The sequence below is a fragment of the Schistocerca nitens genome, chromosome 3 (assembly GCF_023898315.1).
Source record: "Schistocerca nitens isolate TAMUIC-IGC-003100 chromosome 3, iqSchNite1.1, whole genome shotgun sequence".
Lineage (NCBI taxonomy): Eukaryota > Metazoa > Arthropoda > Insecta > Orthoptera > Acrididae > Schistocerca > Schistocerca nitens.
Window position 1 is genome coordinate 800,283,224 of NC_064616.1, and position 26,725 is coordinate 800,309,948.

General features: G+C 39.1%; 1 protein-coding gene across 1 annotated transcript in view; it reads right to left on the reverse strand.

Annotated features, from left to right (window-relative positions):
• LOC126248828 (ras-related protein rab7) overlaps positions 1-13,742 on the reverse strand; it is a 28,079-nt gene extending 14,337 nt beyond the window's left edge. Inside the window, exons 1-3 of the mRNA XM_049950240.1 lie at positions 13,382-13,742; positions 10,542-10,733; positions 1,186-1,404 (exon numbers count right to left, since the gene is read on the reverse strand). Of these exons, the coding sequence (XP_049806197.1) occupies positions 1,186-1,404; positions 10,542-10,721 (399 nt within the window). The 5' untranslated portion in view covers positions 10,722-10,733; positions 13,382-13,742. The remainder of the gene's footprint in view (positions 1-1,185; positions 1,405-10,541; positions 10,734-13,381) is intronic.
• Between the last annotated feature and the right edge of the window lie 12,983 nt (positions 13,743-26,725).

A 26,725-nucleotide genomic window follows, 5' to 3' on the forward strand; every position in this document is an offset into this window, starting at 1 on the left:
CCTGGATGGAGTATTTTTCACTCTACATGTCGTGGCTGTGAAGAATGCAGGCTTTGCAAGAAGGAATTTCAGTTTGAGAAGATGTTACATTTATTTGTTGGAAATTTTAGTTTCTCAATCACAGGATCAGCATCACGGTTTGGCAAATTTAAGGTTCTAAACAAAATTGATTCTGACCCAACATTATGAAGTAATCTAATGTGGACCATTATCAGAGTTGCATAGTTCGGCAAAGAATGATTACACATTACTGAACCTGAAGTGTTTATGCATCAAACTTTCAAAACAAAACTTCAGTACAGATAATTTCCATCTTTTGCAACTGATTAAGACCAAACATTTCTCTATTTTTGAAGCAACTTCAGGTTTTTGTTTTTTACACCATTCTTCACATTCACCTCCACATATGTGGTACATTTTAGCACACAGCATGATATCCATGTTCAAAGTGAAGATTTCCCATTGGTGTATTGTAAAATGGCAATCACTTTTCCTCCCAATACTATTTGAACAGCTGCATGGCAGTTCACTACCCATGGATCCTCCTGAAGCACCAACTTCTCCAAATTGTGCAGATGGAAATTGTCCACATAGCATCTTAGTCATACCCTACACCTGTCCCAAACACTGTCCTTTTTCATTGTTTTGTAAATGACCTTTTTCTTCCTTTCAATCAACAGTTGTCTGTTTATTTTTTCCGCTTCCACTGCTTAACAGCTGCTGCTTTCTTTCCTGGTCTCACATTCCCCTTTCACTGAGTAACAAAGGCTCTGCCCTCATTTGCCTGAGGGATCTTATTACTCTGACCCTACAGCCTACCCTCACCCTGTCAACTACTAACAATTTGATATCTTCCTTTACCACCTAATTCCTGCTTTACCATCTCTTCAGACCATTGCTGTGTACATTATGCACATTCCAAAATAGTAATCAAGCAATACCCTGAATCATTAAAACTATAAAATTTGTCCTTGTCTTTTCTCCGAACAGCTATCTCATGTTCCTTATAGAATCAACATTTTTTCCAATCATCTGAGAGGATACAAAAGTGCTTCAACTGAACTTCTCCCTACTTGATTCTTACTAAAAAGAAATCGCATACTACTCTATGTACAGTTGTTACTTAATAATTTTATCAGAAAACAAAAATCTTACTTATACAAATTAAGGAACTTATCCACTCACCGCTCGGTTCTCAAGATCCACCTTGTTTCCAAGCACAACAAATGGAAAATTTTCTGGGTCTCTTGGTGATGCTTGGATCAGGAATTCATCTCTCCAACCTTCTAGAGACTTGAATGTATTCGGAGCCGATACATCAAATACCAACACACAGCAGTCAGCACCACGGTAAAATGCAACACCTAATGACTGAAACCTTTCTTGTCCAGCTGTGTCCCAAATCTATTACACAAAAGTTCACTTCAGTACTTTACACTTGCAGTTTGACTGTAAGATTTATCATTTAAGTATGTTCATTAATGATGTTAGTATCTGTGGACATTTAATGACCTGACAATTTACTATATTCAAAGGAACATTTAAATAGTAACCACAGCATGAATCTCACTGTATGTAAATGGAGCAATTACTTCTATTTTTAGTACCAGAAGTTTAGCTACCTTTTATTCAATGACAAATTTTCTTTGACATCTAACTTTTTACTCCTTTATATTTTCCCCAACATTCATACCTCCCTGGACGAAGTGCTCAGCAGCTGACATACAGACTCATAACTGTGTTTCACTATTTAGCACAAGACTTTTTACTTTTGTGCAACTTAACATTCATATAAATGTTACTAATCACAAGTTTAAATTACTGTATGCTTTTAATTAAACTAGGACTACACAGGATCAGCTAAGCCAGCTGCAACACACCAAAAAGAACCAGACACGAGAAGCAAAAATTAAGTTTGAACATAAATTTAACATGACAGTCATTGGCTACAAGATTTTGTTACTTGTCAACTATTGGTGGGTTATAATTAAAATGTAGCAATTCACAGACATCCAGTGTGGGCTGTAATTATTGTATTACAAATGTGGTAATGCAGAACTAATTTATGGTGGAAAAACTTACTTCCAATTTTTATCAACAGGTGCAAATCTGTCACTACACAGCAAATCATCAACTTCTCTGGAGCTCTTATTGAACAAGTTATGGAAGTGGCAGTTAATAATAAAAATCAACATTATGCCCTACTCACCATTTTGACCATTCCTGCCCAAATTGTGTTCCTAATATGGAACATATGGAAACATTTCTGTACACTTTTCTTTAAAGCTTTGTATAGGGAAAGCACAGCCAACTTGTCAGTGGCTACCATTTTGGGCCCACTGTGCTGCTGGTGATACATTGAGTTCTGTAGCACATTTAGCCATGTACATCAAAAAAGTGCACTCAATTGTCTAATACACTGCTAAAACAGATCAGTGGCTTCAAATGGAAGATGTCTGATATTTAGCTAAAATTTGTTGAGATTTTTTTGTTGCTAAACTAGTCGAAAAGCATTTGCTGTGGCGAGCATGAAACAGTTTCTGCCGATATTCTTTATTAACAGCGAAAGCAGATTTCGCAGTTCTTTTTGCACTATGGTGCTTAACACCTGTTTTCATAATTAGTGTTAAATTTATCCTACCTATTAGTCAGCAGGACATAAGGGAATGAATATTAGTACACAACTGCAAGAAAAAATCCATCACAAATTTAAAGCTGTATACCGACTCACTCAATACTGCAAAAATTTGCCCAATGTCTCTTGTTATACAAATTAAAGCACTGGATTCAATTATATATGCGTGGTACTTTAGTAAATAGAATTGATAAACATGCCTATATGATTATGCACACTTTACATTTTTGTCACATTTATACCATAAAACTTTGTCTGCAAATTTTTCTATGACATGAGGAGAATGATTACTAAAGTACAACAGAATACCATATTTTTAAAATTGTGTTTGAATAAAACTAGAACATGTAGGAAACACTAACATCTGTATTTCTGTTAATATGCTGTAGGAAAGGGGCCAAGGTGCAACAGTAGTAGTAGTAGTAGTAGTAGTAGTAGTAGTAGTAGCAGCAGCAGTGTTAATGGTTACTGAGTGAAAGCTCGTCTGTCCAGTACTTGCCCAGTGCAAAATATTTTTTTATATGCTAAATTGTGTGGAAAAAAGCACAATTTATTATTGTGAGCATTGTAAATATAAGTTTAAACCATACTGTACAGTCAACCAGGTCAAATTTTTTTTACCAGTCATGATAACTTTGTACAGTATAACTATTTTTCATTTTGTGCGCTAAACTGGCAGTTTTATCGCTAAGATTTCTATTTTGTAATTAAATTAAATTGCCATCCTATTAGCTCTTCTGACTTTTTTGTTGTTCAAATGGATTAGAAATTAAGTAACAGAAATATAAAAAGGAGAAAGACCAAACACCAGAAATGAATAAAATTAAATGAATGGTTGAGTCGTGTTCCTGCAACCTTTCCCACTACGACCAATATTCTCCTTGTTACACCTCTCCCTTCGGAAGGTATTCTGTACAGTTTTCCTCCCTTTTACTTCTAAATGAACAGCCTAAAGTACAGCACTGTGGCATTATTCTACTTAAAACTCCGAAGATAAGCAACACTTCCTATGCTTCACATGTAATGATTGGGCCCCACAATGGCTGCTAATACCATGTGACACAGTTTCAGCCAATCCTCAACTATGGACAGTGGCAAACAAAGGGGAAAGGATGGCCATACTTTCCTTTATACAGAGCTTTACCTTCCTTGCACTCTCAGCACCAGATTTGCATCTGGTGGCCAAGATTTCAACTAATTTTTCTGGCATATTTGGTTCCGTATTAATGCATCATAGTATTTACAAAGATCGACTGCCATACAATAACTACAGTCCATGCTGGACCTCTGAGCAGCTGCATATTCATTATAACCAGTACTGTATCTTAAAGAGTCTTCAGTCACAGCATTATCTAATGACAGTAAAACTTAACAGAAGGTGGTCAGGTCTACTAAATAATTGTTGGGGGCAGAGAAACAGAGGTGAGGGAGGGAGTAAATAGTCCAAAAAAACCCTCCATGCTATTAGCAGAATATGGTGTTTCAAATTTATTGAAAGTTTATTCATTCACTGTGTGTATTCTGTATGTTTGGCACCTACAACCTGGCACTACATTCATTTCATAACTCTTCATCTTACATTAAGCCACCCAAAATGAACATCAGCTTTTAACACTTCTTCAATTAGCAACAATCCTAAAAGAGGCTGTACACCCTACCCTTCCTAAGACTAGTCAGAGCAATACCTTTAAGCAGTGGGGTGAAGGAAGGTCGAGAAGCCAATTTATGTTTAAAGCACATTCACAGCTTTACTTTATCAAACAGTCAAAGCATCGTCAAATCTAAGAGTGACAAACAGATCTTTAGTTTTCTAGTCCAGCACTCATGCAGCAGTCACACCACACTTTTAAAATAACATCTAATCCCTCCACAATTTATAGTTATGCAATTAAGACAGTCACTTAGGCCATCTTTGGTGTTACCACTATTATTTAAGGCTGTAAAGGTGATCTTGTCATTTAACAATTAATTCAGTTACCTTCAATGTCGTTTTCAACTTCTCATTGCTGTGCTTTTTCTTACAAAGTACTTAATTTTCTCAATATTCTATAACCAATCCCTTTAAAAGAATTTTCGTTTTGGAAGCATGGTTTGTGTGGCAGTTGTGGGACAACTGACAGGAGACTGGGAGATTTCTGATGAATGTATGAATGGCAATGTTTAATTCTGTTGATGGTTGGCAAACAGACACTGCAAATATGTATCACATCACTGCACACTCCTCCCCCTACCTATGTGAGAGTGGAATGTGGGTGGGTTTGAATGTGAAAAGGAAACTTGACAGTATGAATTATAACAATGTCAATGTAACATGCAAGTTAGATTGTTTCTGAGCTAAACCTAACAGCTTAACTCCCTGAAGTCTCTTCTATCACCCCCCCCCCCCCACACACACACACACACACACACCACCACCACCACCACCACCACCACCACATATAATTCTCTCTAACAATAGCGGGATGAAAATTTACAAGCTACTACAGTTGGGATTTCATTCAGAGCACAGTTTCACTGTTGAGATCTGACATTTTCACAAATACTTAAGGGGCGAGGGGGGAGGGGGAGGGGGGAGGAGGAAGTCAAATTGCCCAACCTGGGGCAGGAGAGGCACCACACGACATTTTACTTTACAGTGTCTACACTATCTCAAATTCATAGAACTTTATCAGCATGACCAGGAAGAATTCAGGATTCACACTCATAGCAGTGGAAGTTCAAGAACATAAGAAACTAATTTTTTTTTCACATGTGAAATTTAATAATTTTTTTCCACTTACTATTGGCTGCATTTGTTGCTATAGGTACGTTTTTCTTCATAAGTAAGAGAGATCCATCTATGAATTTTGCACAGCATACAGACCACACTTACAGGTGTATGAAACTAGACTATTTCTAGTATCTAAAATTGAATGAGCTATTAAATTTTAAACTTCATGTTTAGGAAAAACTCAAATTTTATACTCTATTCTCAATTTTTACCACAGTTTTTAATAGATTTGGAAAATTCTAGCATCAAAGAATCTTACTTGTGAAGAAAAGTGTACCTATACCAACAAATGCAGCCAATAGTACGCAAAAAATGATGAAATTTCTCATGGGAAAAATGGTTAGTTATGTTTTTGAACTTCCACTGCTGTGAGTGTGGATCCTGTATCCTTCCTGGTCATGCTGGCAAGGTTTCATGAATTTGAACAAGTTTAGACATTGAAAATTAAAATGTCCTGTAGTTGACACACACACACACACACACACACACACACACACACACACACACACACTATTTTGTTGATAAAAAATAAGCTGACATTACAAAAACTTCCATCCTCTCCCATTACTTAATAGTACCTCAATCTGCAACTTTTAGTACCTTCACCTTCTCATTTGTCACTTACGAAAGTGTTAGATGTGCAATGAACAAAACCCTGAAGATACTGAACTCTATCCTATGAAAACTATTTTTGCCTGTAAGCAGACTGTACATTACACTCAGCACACCACGCTTTTTCTCCATAAATCTAAAACTCAACATTTACAGTGTTACTGCTAATATAATTTTAATCAATTCAGTGAATGATGAGTCACATACTATGTGTTATGCACATTTGAGACATTTCCTATCAAATGATGAATAGTTATGTTACATACAACAATACATCCCTGCCATTCACTCCTGGGGAGTTACCCTATGTATATCTTGACATTAACTTTTCATGAAAATTTCAGCTATTTAACAAATGCAAGCAATTCTTGTAACCGTATGCCAGTACTACTTCCAGGCACAGAGACATTTCTGGAAGCATATGCTACAACCAATATTAAATTACACCCCAGTCTACACATGGTAATGTGTAATGCACCTACTAACAGCCAAAAACTGCTATCTATTTTAAGTTCATGTTCACCAAAAATCGATTTCTCTGAATCTTAGATTAAATTTTTAAATTACCAACTGTACCTTGTTATTCATTGCTACTGAAAATTTGATGCTGTAAGCATATTTAGTTCCACAGACTACATCTGTCAAACTTTAAAATGCAGATTCCTTACCCCAAAAAAAATTTTTTAATTGTGGACTTAACTATTGGCCAACCCACATAACACAAAAAAGTGGATCACAAAACAATACTAGGAACACCAACATGTGCTCTATTCTTTATCACTGAACCCTAGCACCAATTTTTTGAGGCAAAATGAAATTACACTTTGAAACGAAATTCTCTCTATATACTAATAACCTCAAGATGGAAACTTACGAATGCAGGAAAATGATGCACATGAACTATATCATGAATCATTGACCCGGCAAAATGTCAAAAGTGGCAGGAAAGTGAAGGTGACTGTGTGTATGATTGGTAAATGAATGGACCTACAAAATTACCGACCAATATCTCAGTTTGAATATGATACATTTCCTTGAGATGGAAAAACTGTCTACAGATCACCACAGTTTTAGAAAGCATCGCTCATGCGAAACTCAGCTTGCCCTTTTCTCAAACGATATTCTGCAAACCATGATGGGCAATAGGTTGATTCCACATTCATAGATTTCTGAAAAGCATTTGACACTGTACCTCACTGCAGATTTAACAAAACGTACAAGCATATGGAATAGGTTCCCAGATATGTGACTGGCTGTAAGGTGTAAGTAATAAAACCCTGGATACAGCCCTTGACAGTGAGTGTTCAGAGACCAGGTTTGTGTCTTGAGTGCCCCAGGTAAACATGATAGAACAGCTGTTATTCTCTGTATGCATAAATGATCTGACAGACAGGGTTAGTAGCAATCTGTAGCTGTTTCCTGACGACACTATAGTGTACGTAATTGTGTCATTTAGTGAGTGTAGGAGGATGCTAAGATGACTTGTGAAAAATTTCTAATTTACATAATGAATGGCTGCCAGCTCTAAATGTAGTGATTCATCAGTGAAGGTGGCCAGATACATAACACTAGGGTGACCCATTCTGTTACCAGAGTTTATTTTACGTTCATTACGAATGTACGAACTAAAAGCATATGGAGAAAAATACTAGGACTTTCCAAAATCTTTGACAGCTACTTCTCCAACATGGTATGTGTGATAAAATATAACTTCACATTCTGAAAAACTGAGGACCAGGAAAATTACTTACACCACTATGTCCCCCTAACTATAGCTACTGTAAAACCATTATCATGGGAAAAGTACCATTAGCATCTAAACTAAAATTCAAATTAAATCCTATAAACACAGACTGTCAAGAATAGCATGAGCAGCAACAGATTCCCAAGAAATTGGATTACAGAAAGACATTGAAGCAATTCAGAAGAAAAGATTTGTTACCAATAAGTTTGATCAACACCCAATTGTTACAGGCATGTTTTGGGAACTCAAATCAGAACCCTGGATGTAAGGCAGCATTCTTTTCGAGGCATGCTATTGACAAAATTTAGAGAACTGTTATTTGAAGCTGACAGCAGAACTATTCTACTGCCACCAAATGTAGATTTCACATAACTACAAAGATAATTCAGGGTTCATACATACATACGTCGTTCTTCCCTCATTCTATTTATGAGCAGAACAGGAAAGGAAATTAGTAGTAATTGTACAAGGTAACTTCCATCACACTGTATGGTGGCTGGTGGAGTAAATATGTAGATACATAAGCAAACTGTATTAGAACAGCAGAATTTAATCAGCCAGCAGCATATGTTAGCATAGTTTTACCTGTAATGTTGGAAACAAGGACTTTATTCTGTTCCAAATGTGTAATCCTTATAAATAAAAGCTTCTGGGAACATCCAGAATTTTTTGTCCAGCACTTACATTAATCATCTTTGCACTACTTGCTTACCTTTTTAAAGTAAAAAATAGTAACTGTTACAATGTAGTTATTACCAACTACCACCCATGCAAACATTTCACTTTAATCCACAATTCTCTAACCCGCAATAGACCCATTGTTAATGGCAGTATTTAGCTAGACCCAACTACTGCAAGCAGTTGTCATGTTTCTATCAATTCAAATATCTTCATATGATAAAGCATAGTCACTGCACTAGTAACAGACCACATTTTAAAATACTTAGGAACTCTATGACACTACTTAAATCTGTATTACAAATATGCCCAAAACTTTCCATATAAATATGGTCCACAATGGCATAAATGATGTGTCATTTACAGGCTTCCTTTGTAAGCACCATAGTTCCAATATACCACTCAAATAACTACATGATGCTTACTTTTTAAGTACATCAAATATGAACAGTTGCACATTTTTTCCACAACATGCTCTTAGAAATCCACTAAATGACTGCTGAAAACAAGGCCCCCCCCCCCCTGCCCCAAATGAAATGTTAATTACTTAGAACTGCACGATTTCTACTTAAGTTTGTTTAAATTTACATTTTTAATACTAACTTCACCATCACTGTTACAGTGTTTTACTCTTTTCACATATCATCAATATTTTAACTATCTCTGTTAGATTCCTTAAGTTTGGTAAAAAAAAAAAAAAAAAAAAAAAAAAAAAAAAAAAAAAAAAAAAAAAACGTGTGTTACCCTGTTGCCACATGAGCTTGTGATATTTTACAACAGAAATACTAAGATCAAGTGCATGTAATGTCAATAGGCATTAACAGGCTCCACACTGTGGCTGGAATACATTTCATGTTTCCGTATGAACATATTTCATAAGGTGTGTGGCACAGTTAAGGAGCATCTCTTACAAGAATATATTCAAAATGCATTACACTGCAATTTGTAGACTTTCATTTTGTCAGTATTGTTTACATTATCCTTCCCGTTGCACCACACCTTACTTTGTTTTTGAAGTTCTTCCTGTGACTACATCTCAACCTAACATTTACTGTGGATTCACAATAACCATCTGCATTACAACGCAGAAAATCCCTGCATTAGGATTCAAACCTAATTCTTAAAAATTCATCTTAAATGTTTAACTTGTTTACACACACACACACACACACACACACACACACACACACAGGAGGGAGAGGGAGGGAGGGAGAGAGAGAGAGAGAGAGAGAGAGAGAGAGAGAGAGAGAGATGAATCATGTTTAAATGCTTAGACGCTTAGTGAGGCAGCCTGTACTCCAAAACAGGTCGAAAGGTGACAGTGTGGTTGGTAGTTGGTGAAGCCAGTTAATGTTATGCCGTGGGAAGAGTAGTATGTATCGCTAACACACATACTTTATTAACATTATGATTACAAATGAGTCTATGGTATAGTAGTAACATTACAATTACATGTATCAGTTGCAATTCTGTCGCAAGTTTTGTAACTACGTATAGTATGGGTCTACTAGCAGCTTAGCCGTGTTAGTAACAGTTATCACATAGTTCAAGTATTTTTCTTAAGGAAAATAATTTCTAGCATAAGGTAAGGTAAATGTCACGTAATGGACACTTTAGTACAGTTTAGTACTGTATGTCTGCATAATGTGTATTTTGAATCTTATCTCAAATTATGCTCAACTTTTACGTTGACTGCCATGATTAATTTTCATTCCTCCCCACATTTGATTCTTAGAGGTTGTTCACTTCATGAACTACCATACACCTCAAATTATGTAACATGGTTTATCATTAATATATTAGTTCTCTCATGAAGAGCAAGTTAGTAGAATTTATGATCCTACAAATTTAACAGCAGGCAAACTTCAATGGATGCCTCACATGCATTACATAAGCAACTATGCATTAAGAACCAATACTTGTTCTAGCCTCTAAAAATTCTCATTTAAAATGCTTAACTTTTAAATTAATGCAAAAATACTGATAAATGTTAGGTTTGGTTATTTGCTTTACATTTGGGGTAACCTATTATTAGAATATTACTGCAGACAACACTGAAGTCATAAAATTTACATTAGCACTATTATATGAATTTTTTTTACCTGCATAGTCACTACTCGATCATCCACTAGGACTTCCTTTGTCAGGAAATCTGCTCCTATTGTTGCTTTATACTGATTGGAAAATTTTTTATTGACATATTGGTTCATCAATGAAGTCTTTCCTACACCTGAATCTCCTAGGATTATGACTTTCAGGAGTACCTTCTTTCTGGATGCCATGGTGCTACCGGCCTGAAATGGAGAAGAAGCTCTAGTATCTGAACAAACTCTTATTTGAAACAGTTTCCACAGACAACTTGTCTTAATTTTGGAAGTGCAGAAACACTTTCAGCTCTCAACATCCAGAAAACTAACAGATGCCTAAGAATTACATCACTTGCATTTTTCATCCCATGTTACTTTTCAACATGGAGAAACTGTATATACCATCTGCTGTAATACTGCTATCATGATCAATGTATAGAAACAGCTTCACTACCATATCAAGCGCGCACAGTGCAACATCAACACAAAAACTGTAGATACTTCACACTGCATTTATTCAGCTGCACACAAATTTTACTGCAAAAGGTATTGATATAGGCTAATATCATCACTGCTCACAACGGATCAAAGTAAGTTCAAAATCATAGATAACAACCTACTGACAGCAGCATATAAAGTAAATGTTGATATTGTTAGCTGAAAACATTTCATAAGACTAACAGCTATAAGATTTAGAGTAAGGCCTTTTAATTAAGGTCACACAGAAAGGTAAACGAGTTTAAAATTCTACCCCTACACCTACCACTTTTGAAAAAACCTTTGAGTGAGCAGATAAGAAGCAATTATCAACACAAACCCATGGTTTGAAGTCAAACAGTAGCCTTTCTCCAAGACTAACTTTCGTATCGATATCATAAAGGAATGAATTTTTACAATAAGGTGGTACATTAAGTCAAACAAAATTACCTGTCCACTTTTTGTAATTATCAATTAATTCACAAAAATGACATCCACAGTGTATTTCAACTGAAATTAGTTGATAAGAAATATAACAAAGATATATTCAAATAATGGCTTCCAAAGCAGTATAAGGAATTAGAGCAAAGATTTGAACTCATGAGCAGCTATTAGGACCATCACACTTCCAATCCCTGCAATATGATAAGATATGGTTAAAGAACAGCATACAAAACAATGTCATTATGTAAGGTTATGTTGTAAAACGTGGGAAGTCACCTCACTAAAATTTACGGATAGCTGGGAAAATATATGACCAGAGAGGGAGGTGATCTCCAATCTAGAGCCTAGGCCATTCTACAAACTTCTCACAGAATTTCATTGATATACAGAAAGTTTTACTAACCTTTGGTGCTCAAAATGTGGATGTGTACAGTATTCAATGTTTTAAAAACATTGTGTTACAACTAAAAGCTAGCAGATTGACAGTTCTGCCAGTCACATTTTACAAAGGTCTACATGCACCTGCAGAACAGGCAACACAGCAAGCATGACATTGCAGCACTAGAATGGGCTGTCTTTTGGCCCTACCACTTGTTGAACCATCAGAAAGTTATTTTTTTTTATCTGCAGTATAATATCAGTCTACATTCCATTAATACTTCTATAGATAATGACATTTTGTAATGATGTGAAACTTTTCAGTTTAACAAAGGGTTTCATTATAGAGTACTTTTTCCTTCAGTTACCACTTCATATCTAAAAATTGATCTGCTGAGTAGGAGGAGTCCTCATTCAAAAATTCTTTTGTTTATAATTTCACAAAATCGATAACTATATAAGGAAAGATGACAAAACATCTGTACAATATGAATGGGTGACCAAATCACTCTTACTTGTGACTCAAAACCAGATTCAGTTCCAAATATGATTATGTCAACATTCCCTTCCGAAGTAGGATAGGAGATATGAAGGAAAAATGAAATGCACTAACAGGACCTGAAGTTTATGATCTGAATGTGATAAGTTACCAATAAATTATAAACACTATGTTGTAGGAAGACATGGCTGATTTGCTGTTTAGTTGTGAACATATTTACGAAAGGTATACAAACATTGTAACTGTCACTTGAATTCACAGCAAAAATGGTTATCATTTATGACGCAACTTCGTGCTTTGACACATTAGTACGTCACTAGCTGTATACAAGATGCTACTAATTCCAAACTTTCCGTTGTAGGGAACTCCCAACTCTCATTGCTCTGCTACGAGGAAGCGCTGCTATAGCCTGAAAGGTTAAGTAGAATCTTTCACAAAATGCTTATTGTGCTCTAAATTATCTTAGGACGAGCACTGCTTCAAACAAAGGCTATGTCACTCTTTAAAGGAACAAGATATTGCGAAACCACTCTACGTAAGTCGGCTGGCTTAACAAAGGAACACTGCACTTTAGTTCTTTTTATAACAAAGGCCATTTAAAAAGGCAATCATATGATGTTTCCGTGTAAGACTTGTACAAAAATTCTCCGTAAAGAATTTCGGTAATCAAGTTTACAGGAATAATGAGCAGAAATAACCTTGAACTTTTAACGCAGATGTGCAAGTGAGCAGCAAGACTAATCATTTTCTTTACTTAGCTCACATTCTCGTCTTAGAACTACTAGCAAAAATAATCGGGATGTGACGCACATATTTTTTTCCCCGTATAATGGTTTTACGGTTAACAACATAGGTACACAATTTCGGGTACAGCAGTTTCTGGCTACACAAAAAAAAATTACGCTTTCTGTAAGGGAGTAAACAGGAACCCTTGGGCACGAGTCTTTTTTGACAAATACCAATGACAGTTGTAATACAGCATGGACTACGATCGAAGTATTACGCCTACGTGTGGAACGTCAGATCCATTCGCACACGATTTAACAAAACTACTTACCTACAGACAGCAGTGACAAATACAAACTTCGAGTATAACAGCCCACACAGCAAAGGCCAAGAGAATACCACACTGCAAGAAACTATTGTTCCACTCGATCTGAGTTTGACAGTTAACAACTACCACTTCCACAAATCATCAACTTTCCCTCTCAGAGAGAAAATGGCGTATGCCTCGAATCACGGGTTATCATACGTCATCGATATACTAAACCCGGAAACACGAAGATTATTGTTTTGCGGAAGCGGTGTTGGAACATCTACACAACATTCTGCGTTGTTCACGTACAAAATACAGCAAATATAGCGAAAATTATAGATGCACCCTGAAACTAAACACTAAAAACGTACAAGCAATTCAGTATCACTTGGTACCAACCTGCAAATACAAATTATTTCAACTATTTATTTTAAAAAATATTGAAATAAAGACAGATACCTTTTTTTTTTCAATATATCACACAGACATACAAATGCCTTGCCAAAATTGTTTCCAATTCCGGTAAGTACGTGGAAAATAACAAAAGATCGATAGACTATCGACCTAAGAAAAATTAGTATGAAATAAAGGCTATGTAATCGGAGTGCTAACCTGCTGTTATGGAGCGTTAACTTCTATAATACTTTAATTTTATGTAAAAAGAAGTTAAGTCTGAATGTTAATTAGGCACTCTCAAGTAACTGTGTGCATGTTTGCAACTGAAACACCAACCGGTCATAAATGAAATCAGGCACTGAATTTAGTCTTTAAGTTTCTGATAACTGCACAAATGCTGCCAAGGGGCTGCAGGATTTTCCGGAGTTCCTAGAGTCTATTAAGGTTCTGTGAGACACAGTGTTCTTTCATCCATCTGTCGTCGAATTTTTTTCAGTATTTCCGGTTCTCTCCAACTGAGGATAAGTACCGTAGGAAAGCCCGTAATGATCAGTGCTCTAGTTTATACGTATATGCATCAAAATTATGTGATTCTGCTGATCCAGCATACCTCAGGAGTATTTGAGGATAGACTGATTCGCTTTTTATCAGCATAGTTGTAGTTGATGAACAGGACAGTGCCATTGAAATATACAGTGAAGGTTTGCAAGTGAATGTAGAGAATGAAATTAGGAGAGAGCTTGATTTTCTCATAAAATGCGAAAAACGTTTGAAAATTTGGAAAGAAGAGATTGTAGTTCTTCAAAATCTAGTCAACATGAGTTCTCCAGTGTCAGACTAAAAAACCGCGCACGACCTCTAACAAAAACCGCACAACTTACAATAGAATTAAGTAATACGTTTGATGTGCTTGGAAGTAACACAGAAAAGGAAGAATAGTTGAAATGTACCAAAATCCATACGGACAGTTCCTTGACCAACGCTAAATTAAGTTTGCAAAGCAAAACAAATAGTCCTATTTGTAAACAAAGCAAAAAATACACACTGGTAAATAGATATGAAACCTTTATTCTCGCAGACGGCCTATGGAAGAATAATTATGAGTACTAATTAAACAGTATTCAAAATGACAGGCATGACCAAACCAGGAGGTCCATTACGTGAAGTTTTAAACAGCCGTAAAAAACCTCTGACGAGTCGTAGAACACGTGTGATAATTGGAGGCGCCAACGACATATACCACAATGAAACCAGACGTGCTATGAAACTTTTAAAGGAAGTAATCTGCAAAGTGCCTGAAGTTTAATTTTTCGTTGTCTGTATTCCTCAATAATTCCTGATGACTGCACAAATGCTACCAAGGGGTTGCAGGATTTTCCGGAATTCCTATAGTCTATTAAGGTTCTGTGAGACAGAGTGTTCTTTAATCCGTCTGCCATCATGATCTCATGGAAAAGTCGTGCGTGAATACTGAGATTATTACCGCCAACAGACTTTTTGCCAAGATATGTAGAGGTTATCCTAATGCTACATATGTAAGGATAAATAGTGACTGCACAGAGGTCACAAAAACATGAAAGGGAAGGAAGCTGTCACTGCTGAGATGTTGAATGCCATCAAAGACTCTAAAGTAGTGCAACATACTATCACACTGCCTGATAAAGAACTTACTACAGTATCAGCATTAGTAGAATCAAAAAATGGTTCAAATGGCTCTGAGCACTATGGGACTTAACATCTATGGTCATCAGTCCCCTAGAACTTAGAACTACTTAAACCTAACTAACCTAAGGACATCACACACAGCCATGCCCGAGGCAGGATTCGAACCTGCGACCGTAGCAGTCACGCGGCTCCGGACTGAGCGCCTAGAACCGCTAGACCACCGCGGCCGGCCATTAGTAGAATCAGAAAGGCCCAATGTCCTTCAATCATTCGTAACAATAGATGGATCTTCTACATTAAATGAAGTAAAACAATCTGCACCTGCATCTCAAGTGTCTCCCAGTACAACAGCCACAACAGACAACTCATCAGTGGTGTCAAAATCATCAATAACACCTGAACCATCTCCATCAGTAGCAGACGTATCACTCTCTCCAGCAGCTTGAACAGCAAGCCTAGCATCAGTGTCTAGTCCAGCAATCAGAATAACGAGATCACGCTACAAACTGCCACACAGGCATCACTCACAGCAGTAGCCAAATCAAAATCATCAGAGCATCAGTTATCAGCTTCAACTGCAGTACAAACATCGTTTGAAACTCCAGTGGCATCTACAGTTCAGGGTTTCAGTGAAACTACAGCCTCAGCAAAAGTTCCAGCACCCACCAAAAAATTTGGTGCAATGACGGATGCAACATCATAAATGGCAGCACCTCCAGGCTTCTGGGGTAAGAAATACGAGGAGCAGGAAACGTGTAATTCTTAAGGATTTTTAATACCCATCCTCAACAATGAACAGCTGGTAACATCGGATGGCATAAGTACAAACCCCTCTCAAGCAATTTTTAATCATTTAAAAATAATGACCTCAATATACAGTGTATTAAAAATAAAATATTAAAACTTTGTGTTCAAGAACATTGGTGCAAGAGTTGTGAACTAGCAAACATAAGTATTTCTCCATATGATTTAGTCATTATTGCAGGAAGTAAACAAGACGAGGTGTTTGCATTTATGTAAAACATCGAGTAAAAGTTAAAAATTTGTCTCTAGCTGAATCTATGAGCGAAGACAAACATTCTGATGTTGCAGCAATATAGATGAATAAGCAAAAGAGTAAATTAATAGTAATGTAAGTGCACAGATCCTGAAATTTTTAGAAATAACTTAAAGGCATAGCCCAACATATTACATGATTAAAAAACAGCAAAAATTATAAGTGGAGACATTAATGTCAACTTGTTAACTGAAAGGGCATCTACAGATCAGTCCCTGCATCTTCTACATAGCCTCAACTTGTATCTGCATATAACTAGCTCTACAACAGTAACATACTCTCCAGGAAGTCTCATAGATAATTTCTTCACAAATATAGGAGCTATAGATACAGATGTAATTAATGTTGACCTAGGAATATCCAATCACAATGCACTAATCGTTAAAAATCTCACAACCACAAAACTTGTCAGAACAAACTCATACAGGCATTTACATACTATTTCCTGGATTATGACAGATATTAGAAATTCCTCCAGGACAATGAAAATACTTAAGTTTAAAATGAAAAGTTGTACTGACCCCAAGTTTAAAGAACATGCAATAAACTATATATATTTTAAGGTAATTACAAAAGCAAAACTACTAAGTAATGTTGGATTAATAAGAAAATCAGGCTATAAATCAAGAACTACTTGGGAAATAGTGAAAAGGGAAACAGGTAAGAACCTCATGGGTCAGGAAATAGTACTCAAAAATAGTGAAAATATTGAATTAAAATATGAAACTCTGGCAAATTACATTAACAACTATTTTTATGTGTACCTGTGTCATTACGCAAAAATTTACCAAACATGAGAAATTGACAGCTTCAAAAGTAGACAGTAGTATGATCAAATGAAAATGAAGTATTAAAAGTGAAAAAGTGTCTAAAACCAAAAATTTCTGCAGGTGTGTATGAAGTGCCTGTGTCACTAATTAAAAAGTTGCCCAACAAATTATAAAGCACCTGGTACATATTGCCAATTTGTCAAACAGAGGTTGGAAATCTCGAAGTTTAGCCCTTTGTTTAAAAAATGAGCTCCATATAAGATAGAAAATTGTAGACCAATTTCCCTTCTCCAGTATTTTCCAAAATTTTAGAGACATTAATGAAAATCACACTCATAAATTACTTAGATGCAGACAAACTTCTGAACTGCAATCAACATGGCTTCCATTCAGGCCACAGCATGCAATCAGCCATCCGTGCCTATACCGAAAAGATTGTCAGGAATCTTGACAATAAAAAATGTGTAGTGGGAATGAACTTAGATTTATCGAAAATTTTGTTCAACAAGATGACGGCAACAGGAGTAAGAAGAGTTGTTTGCAAACGTTTTGAATCTTAGCTTCAAGACAGAACTCAGGTTGTAGAAATCATCTCAGATCATAATATTCTGAAAAACAAGTGGATTTCAGATGCAAAAGAAGTGATAACAGGCGTCCGGCAGGGCATTGTTGTTGGTCCCTTATTGTTCTTGCTTTATATAAATGGCATAAAGAATCCCAATATTGTTATCAAAATTATGTTGTTCACAGATTACACAAGTATAATTATAAGTGATGATAAAAATCATTATCCACCACAACTAACAAAGCACTGAAATATGTATAACAGTGGTTTAATTCAAACGAGTTAGGACTTAACTTAAGTAAAACATACTACATACAGTATGGCAAAGCAACCCAAGGAAATGATCTCCAGTTAAAACTAAGTGACACAGAGGTAGAGAATGTGCAATCCGCAAAGTCTCTGGTCATGCACATTGATAAAAACTTAAGGTGGAGAGACCATATGAAGTATTTATCCCAGAGGATCATTTAAGCGTGTTTTACATTGAGAATAATATCTAGAGTATGTAGCATACAGTGAGCTAGATTAGTGTATTTTGCTTACTTTCAGTCTGTTGTGGCTTATGGTATAGTGTTCTGGGGTAAAACTAAATCGTGCTTAATAGATAGCTTCAAACTACACAAAAGAGCTATTTGAATTATAGCACACAATCCTCCAAGAACGCACTGTAGGCCCCTCTTCAGACAATTAAAAATACTCACAATACCGTCACTAATATATATGTAAAAGTATTCTACTGTTGCGGCCACATGTAGTAAGCGTTGCTTCACGCTGTGGAGAATGGTAAAACAGACACACGCCGGCGACCAAGGCATTGCGAAGTAGCAGGCACAGATAGCCTTGCTGACAGCAGCAGTCTACCAACAAACTGACGCAAGGACGCACACAGGCCGAGCGCCGAGCGAAGCCTGGAGAGTGCTGAGTAAGGGGAAGTGAGGCCAGCACGCTAAGTTACGTTGCAATATACTGCGGGAGTAATAACAAAAAGCTACCAGCGAGGGTAAATAACGTCCTCCTGTCGGATTTAAATAGTGGAGCGCAGGCAGCAACAGACAGAAGCCATTAGGAAGTAGTTCGGATTTGAGGACGGACATGGTCCGTGCCCAAATGTTCAATTTTCGTTGGTGACGATTCCGGAAGTCTGTTTCAGCTCGCAGGAGTCATCCGTTCGCCGCCAAATGTCAACTTCAGCTCTGGAGGTCGGCCAGAGTTCGGTCTGCACCATGGCTGACTAACTACGGCGAGAACTTTCAGCAGGACCGGCCGCAGTGCGGTATTGGTCTCAGGCGCCGCCGGAGACTGACGCCCGGACTTCACGGCAACTCAGCCCCACGGCGCGTGGTTCGTCCATGACGGGACCTTGCGGACATCACGACTGACGGCTTCCCTGCCGCTGGTGCAGCCGAGTTTATCTCAACCACAGGGCATCCTGGCTTCAGCGGAGCACTGGTGGCCTGAGGCTCCCGAGCGCGATCAGCGGCATGCGTTGTGCGCATTGTCGGAGAATCTACACAGCAGCAGCCAGGAGGAGGGATCCGCAGGGCTGGGCAGCGACGACGAGGGAGAAATCGTAAAGAAAGTTCAATAAATAATTGTAAAACTCCATACCGCCTCAGTCTTTGGGGCAGCCACTGTGTCTGCTGCTAACAAGAGATACAGATTCCATAACAAGTGGTGTCAGGCGCTCCAACGTCACGACTTTGACTAGCACTGTGCGGAGTAACCGAGAAACACCAAATACGGTGAGTCCAGCAACTGTCTTCTCTCTATGTTTTCTGTGTAGCTAGACATGTCGATGGTAACGTTAAGGGATGTGAGAGTGTCATTTAAAAGGCCTAACAGCCCTGTAGACTTATCGCAGTTTCGTGGGAATGATATTCACGATAACTTAGTACCATCTAAATGTGTAGTGTGTGGATTAACAGGTCACGGCGCTCCTTGCAGTAAATTTGTACCAAGCACTTGTGATGTGTCATGTATGCTTCTATGGTCATGTAACGGGACAATGTGGTAAGTCTAGATGGCTTGCCATTAGATGTGCTAGGAATTAACTTGCTTCTGGGTAATAAAATTTTATTTTTGTAAGGTGAGGTATACCACACGGAAAATGCCAGGGACACGTGCAACCGGGACAAGTAACGCCGTAGTCGCATTGACAGAGCAAGTTCAGAAACTGATTGAAGAAAATAAGTTGCAAAAGCAGCACATGCAGAGGATGGAGCAACAATTGTTGCAAAATACTCAATCAGGCTCGGGAAGCGATAGTGTAGAATGCAAGGGTACTGTCTTTTCCAGTGTGGCAGATTGTTCAGGGGCTAATTTGACACCTTCCTTCTCGGGTAAAACATCAGAGGATGTGAATGTTTTCATTGGTGACGTATGTAGTACAGCTAGACTGTGTGGCTGGTCAAATGAAATGTTTGCAAATGGCGAGGTTACAGTTAGTAGGTGATGCAAAGACTTATGTGGCCTACCACGAAGGGTTAAAGGATGCTACTACATTCACAGAGTTGGCTGATGGATTATTGCAAAAGCTTAGGATACAAAATAGTGCCAGATTTTTTAGAGAAAAATTAGGGAGGATGATGCAAAAACTTGTGAAACGGTAGAAGAATTTTCAGACAGAATTAGCAGAACGAATGCGCAAGATGCGAGTGCAAATGAAGTTTTATTGAAAAAAGCAGAGAATAGAGCTTTAGACTCATTTTTGCGAGTGGTCTCGCCGTATTTTTCACGCCGGATACGGATGGAATATCCAAGTGACTTAGCAGCAGCTGCGCGTAGCTACACATTTGCAAGATGTGGATAGCGCCGCCAGAAGTCGCAATGACAAGAAAATTTTTTCGTCTTCCAAAGAGTGTTACTGTTGTGGGAAGCAAGGTCATTTTAAGGGATAATGTCGGGAACTGCAGTGTTTCAATTGTCAGAAAATTGGGCTTAAGGCACGGCAGTGTAGAGCCAAGAAACGGGTTAATGATACAGCAGGTAAAAAACTGTTAAACGAAAAAAGGAGTGAGGCATTCCCAGTAAAAAGAGGTACTCAGAAAATACACGAAGAGGCGGATTGTAGTTTGATGGTTTGGATAAAAGATAAGTGGTGAAGAGTTTTAGTGGATACTGGAGCGCATGTATCAGTTGCCAGTGTGGACCTCGTGGGCAAGAAAGGATTGGAAGCTTCGAGATACAGATTGCGCGCAGTAGGTGATAAAAAATTAGATGCACTAGGGACAGTACAGCTCAAGTTTAAGATGGATAACGTGTGGTTCCAGGAGCGAATGGGGGTGTTGTCAACTGTGGGACAGGGATTTTCAGCGATACTTGGGTTGGAATTCCTGATTAAACATCACGCCAAAATTGACCTTTCGCAACATACGCTGTAACTCGATGGGAACTTGTTGATGTTGATCTGCCGAAGGGATTAGTAATAGCCAAAGTAGAGTTGATGGATGAAGAGGACATCGATAGTTCAAGGCTAGACTATGATGTAAAGCAGACCGTCAGCACGTGTGCACTTCGTGACAAGGTAAATCATTTGAGAGGAAATGATCGTTCGGGTATGGAAGCATTATTACTAAAGTATAAAGCATTATTTGAAGCACAGGGTACGTTACCTGCTACACCGATAACACAGCATCGTATTCCGACAGGGAATCACGCTCCGGTGTATCGAAAGCCATACAGACTACCGAAACAATTACAACCAGTAGCAGAGCAATTAATAGAGCAACAACTGGAAGATGGGATAATCCAGCACAGTAATACGACGGTTGTTTTTTAAGTAAGGGCCGTTCGCGCGTATAGTCCCGTAGTACGCGCGGACGCCGCAACAAGCCACCGCGCCACTTGCCGGCATCCTTCCCGTTCACACTGATGCAAGTTGCAGCCCTGTAGCTGACGTGTACGCATCGCTGTGCTACTTTATAATGTTTACGATTATTGAATCGCCCGCCGCGTGTGAGATACGGTCAGTGATACGTTTTTTGACCGCGAGAAGCCTATCAGCTGCAGAAATTCATCGTCAGTTAACAGAAGTTTATGGCTTGAATGCAATGAGTGAAGGTAAAGTGCGTCAATGTGTTAGAGAGTTTAAAAATGGCCGTCAAAACGTCCATGACGAAGAACGCTCAGGCCGGCCCTCTGTGATCACTGATGATTTGGTGGCTGCAGTCGATACAAAGATTCGTGAGGACAGAAAATTCACAATTTCCACTCTTTCTTTGGAATTTCCACAGGTTTCAAGATCGGTTTCGTACAAAATTGTGTCTGAAAACCTAAACTTTAAGAAACTGTGTTCTCGGTGGGTACCCAGACTCCTCACAGACGACCACAAAGGGAAGAGATTTGCCACTTAATTGGACTTTTTGATTCGTTATGAGGAAGAAGTGGATGATGACATGTTTAGTCAAATTGTCACTGGAGATGAAACATGGGTATCCCATATCACTCCCGAAAGCAAGCGACAATCGATGGAATGGCACACACACCCTCACACAACCTCACCCGTCAAGGTCAAAGCCGAACAGACGCTGTCAAAGCGCAAGATTATGGCAACTGTGTTTTGCTAGTGGACTTTATGCCACGAGGAACGACAATCAACTCAGATGCCTACTGTGCAACTCTAAAGAAGCTCCGCAGAGCAATTCAAAACAAAAGGCACGGCATGCTGACAAAAGGAGTTTTGCTCCTGCACGATAATGCTAGGCCTCACACCTCTCAGAAGACTCTGGATTTGATTGATTCTTTTGGCTGGGAAGTTTTGGACCATGCACCATACAGCCCCGACCTTGCTCCTAGCAATTTTCACCTTTCCGGTACCTGAAACACCATCTTGGCGGGCAGCGCTTCAATGACGACGATGAAGTGAAAGCGGCCGTGAACTCTTGGCTGTCGGAGCAGGCGTACGAATTCTTTGAAGAGGGAATTAAAAACTTAGTAGTACGGTATGACAAGTGCTTAAATAAACAAGATAACTATGTAGAAAAATAGGTAAAAGTGTGTAGAATCAGAAAATAAAAGTTTTTTTACAAAAGTATTTGTATCTTCTTTTAAAAATAAAAATGGCCCTTACTTAAAAAACAACCCTCATAGTCCTTGGTCTAGTAGCATGGTCCTAGTTCCGAAGAAGACACCGGACAGGTCGAAAAAATTTCGCTTCTGTTGCGATTACAGACATTTGAATGAACGGACAGTGGCGGATGTATATCTGATTCCGAATATTACAGAAACGCTAGACAACCTAGGGAAGTGTAAATTTTTCTCCACTATGGATTTGTGAAGCGGTTATCACCAGATTGAGGTATGTCCAGAGGACAGACCAAAAACAGCATTTACGACGCATTGTGGTCACATCGAGTAAAGAGGAATGCCGTTCGGACTAAAAAACACTCCGGCAACATTTCAGAGGTTGTTGGATGGAGTCCTTCGCGGGTTGAAACCGAAAAAATGCATGGTGTATCTGGATGACATTATAGTTTTTTGAAGAGATATACAGCAGCATGTGGAACGGTTAGAGGGGGTGTTTATAAGATTAGAGGCAGCACGGCTACCATTAAGTTTGGACAAATGCCATTTTGCGCAAGCACAAGTAAATTATCTCGTGCATGTTATCAGTCAGTACCAGATTTTCTGGTTCCGCAAACGGTTAAACAACTGTAGTCGTACATTGGTCTTGCGAGCTATTATCAAAAATTCGTACAGGGGTTTGCAGAAATAGCGAGGCCACTTACTAAGTTGCTAAGAAAAGGTGTTACCTTCCAGTGGACGTCAGAGTGCGAGAAAGCATTTCAGGAGTTGAAACGGATACTGACACCAGATCCAGTTTTGAAGTTTCCAGACTTTTCGAAGGAGTTAATACTACAATATGACTCGTCTAATCACGCTCTTGGGGGTGTACTTGGGCACGATGGCAAAATATTGATGGCAAAGAACATCTGATTGCGTTCGCGTCTCATCAACTTAACAAGGCGGAACAAAATTACTCAACGATGGAGAAGGAATTGTAATATACGGGATTTCGTACTTTCGATGTTATCTGTATGGTAGAAGGTTTAAGGTTGTGACGGATCATTCAGCTCTGAAATGGTTATTAGGTCTGAAAGACCCAGCGAGTAGGCAAGTGAGATGGGCGCTGAAACTCAGTGAGTTCGATTATGAGGTAATACACAAGCCAGGTTTGAAACATGCTGGTGCTGACGCATAGAACAGGAAAGTGGCAGTATTACAAGTAACAGGGGTGACTGAAGATGAGTGGAAAAGGGCACAAGCCCGTGGATAGTGATTGCCAATTGTTCAGAAAGCAACCGCAGTTCCTAGTACAGGACAGGTTACTTTGCAGGTCGACAAAATGCGGCCCGTGCGACGTCGTACCAGCAGCGTTAAGATCTGAAGTTTTGCAACAGGTGCATGACCATTTTGTTTCAGGACATAGCGGGAGAAGAGCTATGGATAGGCGGATGGCGGAGAAGTTTTGGCGGAGGACACGACGTCAAGGCATGAACGAGTATTTCAGGAATTGTGTGCCATGCGCACAGCGAGCGGACTTGAGCCATCAAAAGATTCAGCTTCAAAGGTTACCAGAGGCAGACAGATCTTTGCAACAAATCGGAATTGATGTATTATGCCCATTAAATAGGAGTGCAGCAGGGAATAAGTATGTGTTAACAGTGATTGACCACTTTTCTAGGTATTTAGTCATGGTCGCATTACCAGATCAGAAAGCAAGTACGGTGGCACAAGCTTTAGTTAATAATTGGTTATTCAGGTATGGGATACCTCAGTTCTTAATCTCGGATCAAGGTACTAATTTTGTAGTGGACTGTTAAGGCAGCCAGTCCACAGTGAAGTAGCCAAAAGGGCACGCGTCAACTCACGCCGTCTGGCGTTAAGTCTGGAACATGATTCGTAATGAATGTGATAAAGAAAAGAACGTAGCTACTAGAACACTTAACTTTTATATTGTCCTTTGGTATACAGCATTCTGGATGATACAAGTGAGACTCTATCTTGAGGTACATGCAACGTTACAAATGGTTAATGGCGCCTTGCTAGGTCGTAGCCATGGACTTAGCTGAAGGCTATTCTAACTGTCTCTCGGCAAATGAGAGAAAGGCGTCGTACGTGTAGTCGGTAGCAGTGTCGTCCGTACAACTGGGGCGAGTGCTAGTACGTATCTCGAGACCTGCCTTGTGGTGGCGCTCGGTCTGCGATCCTGACAGTGGCGACACGCGGGTCCGACATGTACTAATGGACCGCGGCCGATTTAAGCTACCACCTAGCAAGTGTGGTGTCTGGCGGTGACACCACAAATTTCACGTCTGATCTGATGAAGCAACTGTGTAAGTTACTGAAGGTAAAGAAACTATGGACTAATCCATTCCATCCGCAAGCAGACGGACGGACGGAGAGTGTGCATCGCACGATCGCTAAGATGTTGAGTCACTATGTAAATAGTCAACACACCGACTGGGATGTGTACTTGCAATTCGTAACCAGTGCATATAATAGTAAGGTACATACGTCGACAGGATTGTCGCCGTACGAAGTATGGGCAGAAGATGCCATCACCTTTTGACATGATTCGTCCAAGGCTGGGAGCGGAGGGCGAGCATGTAAGGCAATTTGCGAAAACCAGTAAGGAAGTATGGCAGAGAGTTAGACGAGCTAACACGAAAGCGTTGGAATGACAAAAACGGATGGGAGGTACAACGAGGAAGTTGCCACAGTACAGAGTAGGCCAATGGGTGCTACTAGCTAATCCGTATGTTCCAAAAGGGAGAACCAAGAAGTTCACAAACAAGTTCCAGGGACCGTACCAGGTAGTGGAAATGACATCACCTGTCAATGTAAAATTACAATTGCCTACCAAGACAACGGTGGTTCACGTTAGTAGAGTTAAGCCGTTCCAGGGGGTAGTAGATCTGCGTATATGAACTTCTCCTTCTGGCAGAAAGCGAAAAGAAGCGCCAGAAGCAGACCTTAAACCGGGTAGTAAGTATAAGTTGCGTTCGAGGGATGTGTAGTTAACAGTAATTATCATGTGTGTATTATTTTTGTGCACGGACTAGGGTTATTTTATTGGTATTAAGGTGTAGTGATGGGAGTTTCTTCTTTCTCTCTCCATTCTGTAGGTGACACACGATGAGGTACAAGTGGATAGTATGGGGCGTAGTCCTCTGGCAGCTGACACAAGCTGGCCAGGTACAGGATATGCCGTTGCGAATTGGGGTGTTGTTCGGGAAACAACCGGATGTGGTCCTCACAAGCCACGAGTGGACGCTTCGGCTGGCACTCAACATCCTGTAGGTAAGGAACGAGATGCGGCAGCTACAGGGGGTGGTATCGAGTGTGGAAACGGTTGCATCTAAGAACGGAATATTACGGGACGTGCAAGAAGGGTACGAGGCTTTGGATAGGTCATGTAAGGAAATAAGGGAACAACTGCGCCAAGTCGTGAGCATGATTCCAGGGAGGAGAAAGAGAGTAAAGAGTGGTTGGTTGAATGAAGGTGGGAAGCTGCTGAAAACAATTTTTGGAACAGCGGATAGAGACGATATTGAGAGTTTGAACAATTCTTTAACAGTTATTCGCGACAGGGAAAGCATAGGGAAGTTAGTGGATATACACACAACAGAGATACGGGGATTAGGTACAGAGTTGTTGAATGTGACACACATGGTGCGTGGGATGGCTGCAGGGTTACGAGCATATACAGGGTGTTACAAAAAGGTACGGCCAAACTTTCAGGAAACATTCCTCACACACAAATAAAGAAAAGATGTTACGTGGACATGTGTCCGGAAACGCTTAATTTCCATGTTAGAGCTCATTTTAGTTTCGTCAGTATGTTCTTCTACCTACGCTCAATGGAGCACGTTATCATGATTTCATACGGGATACTCTACCTGTGCTGCTAT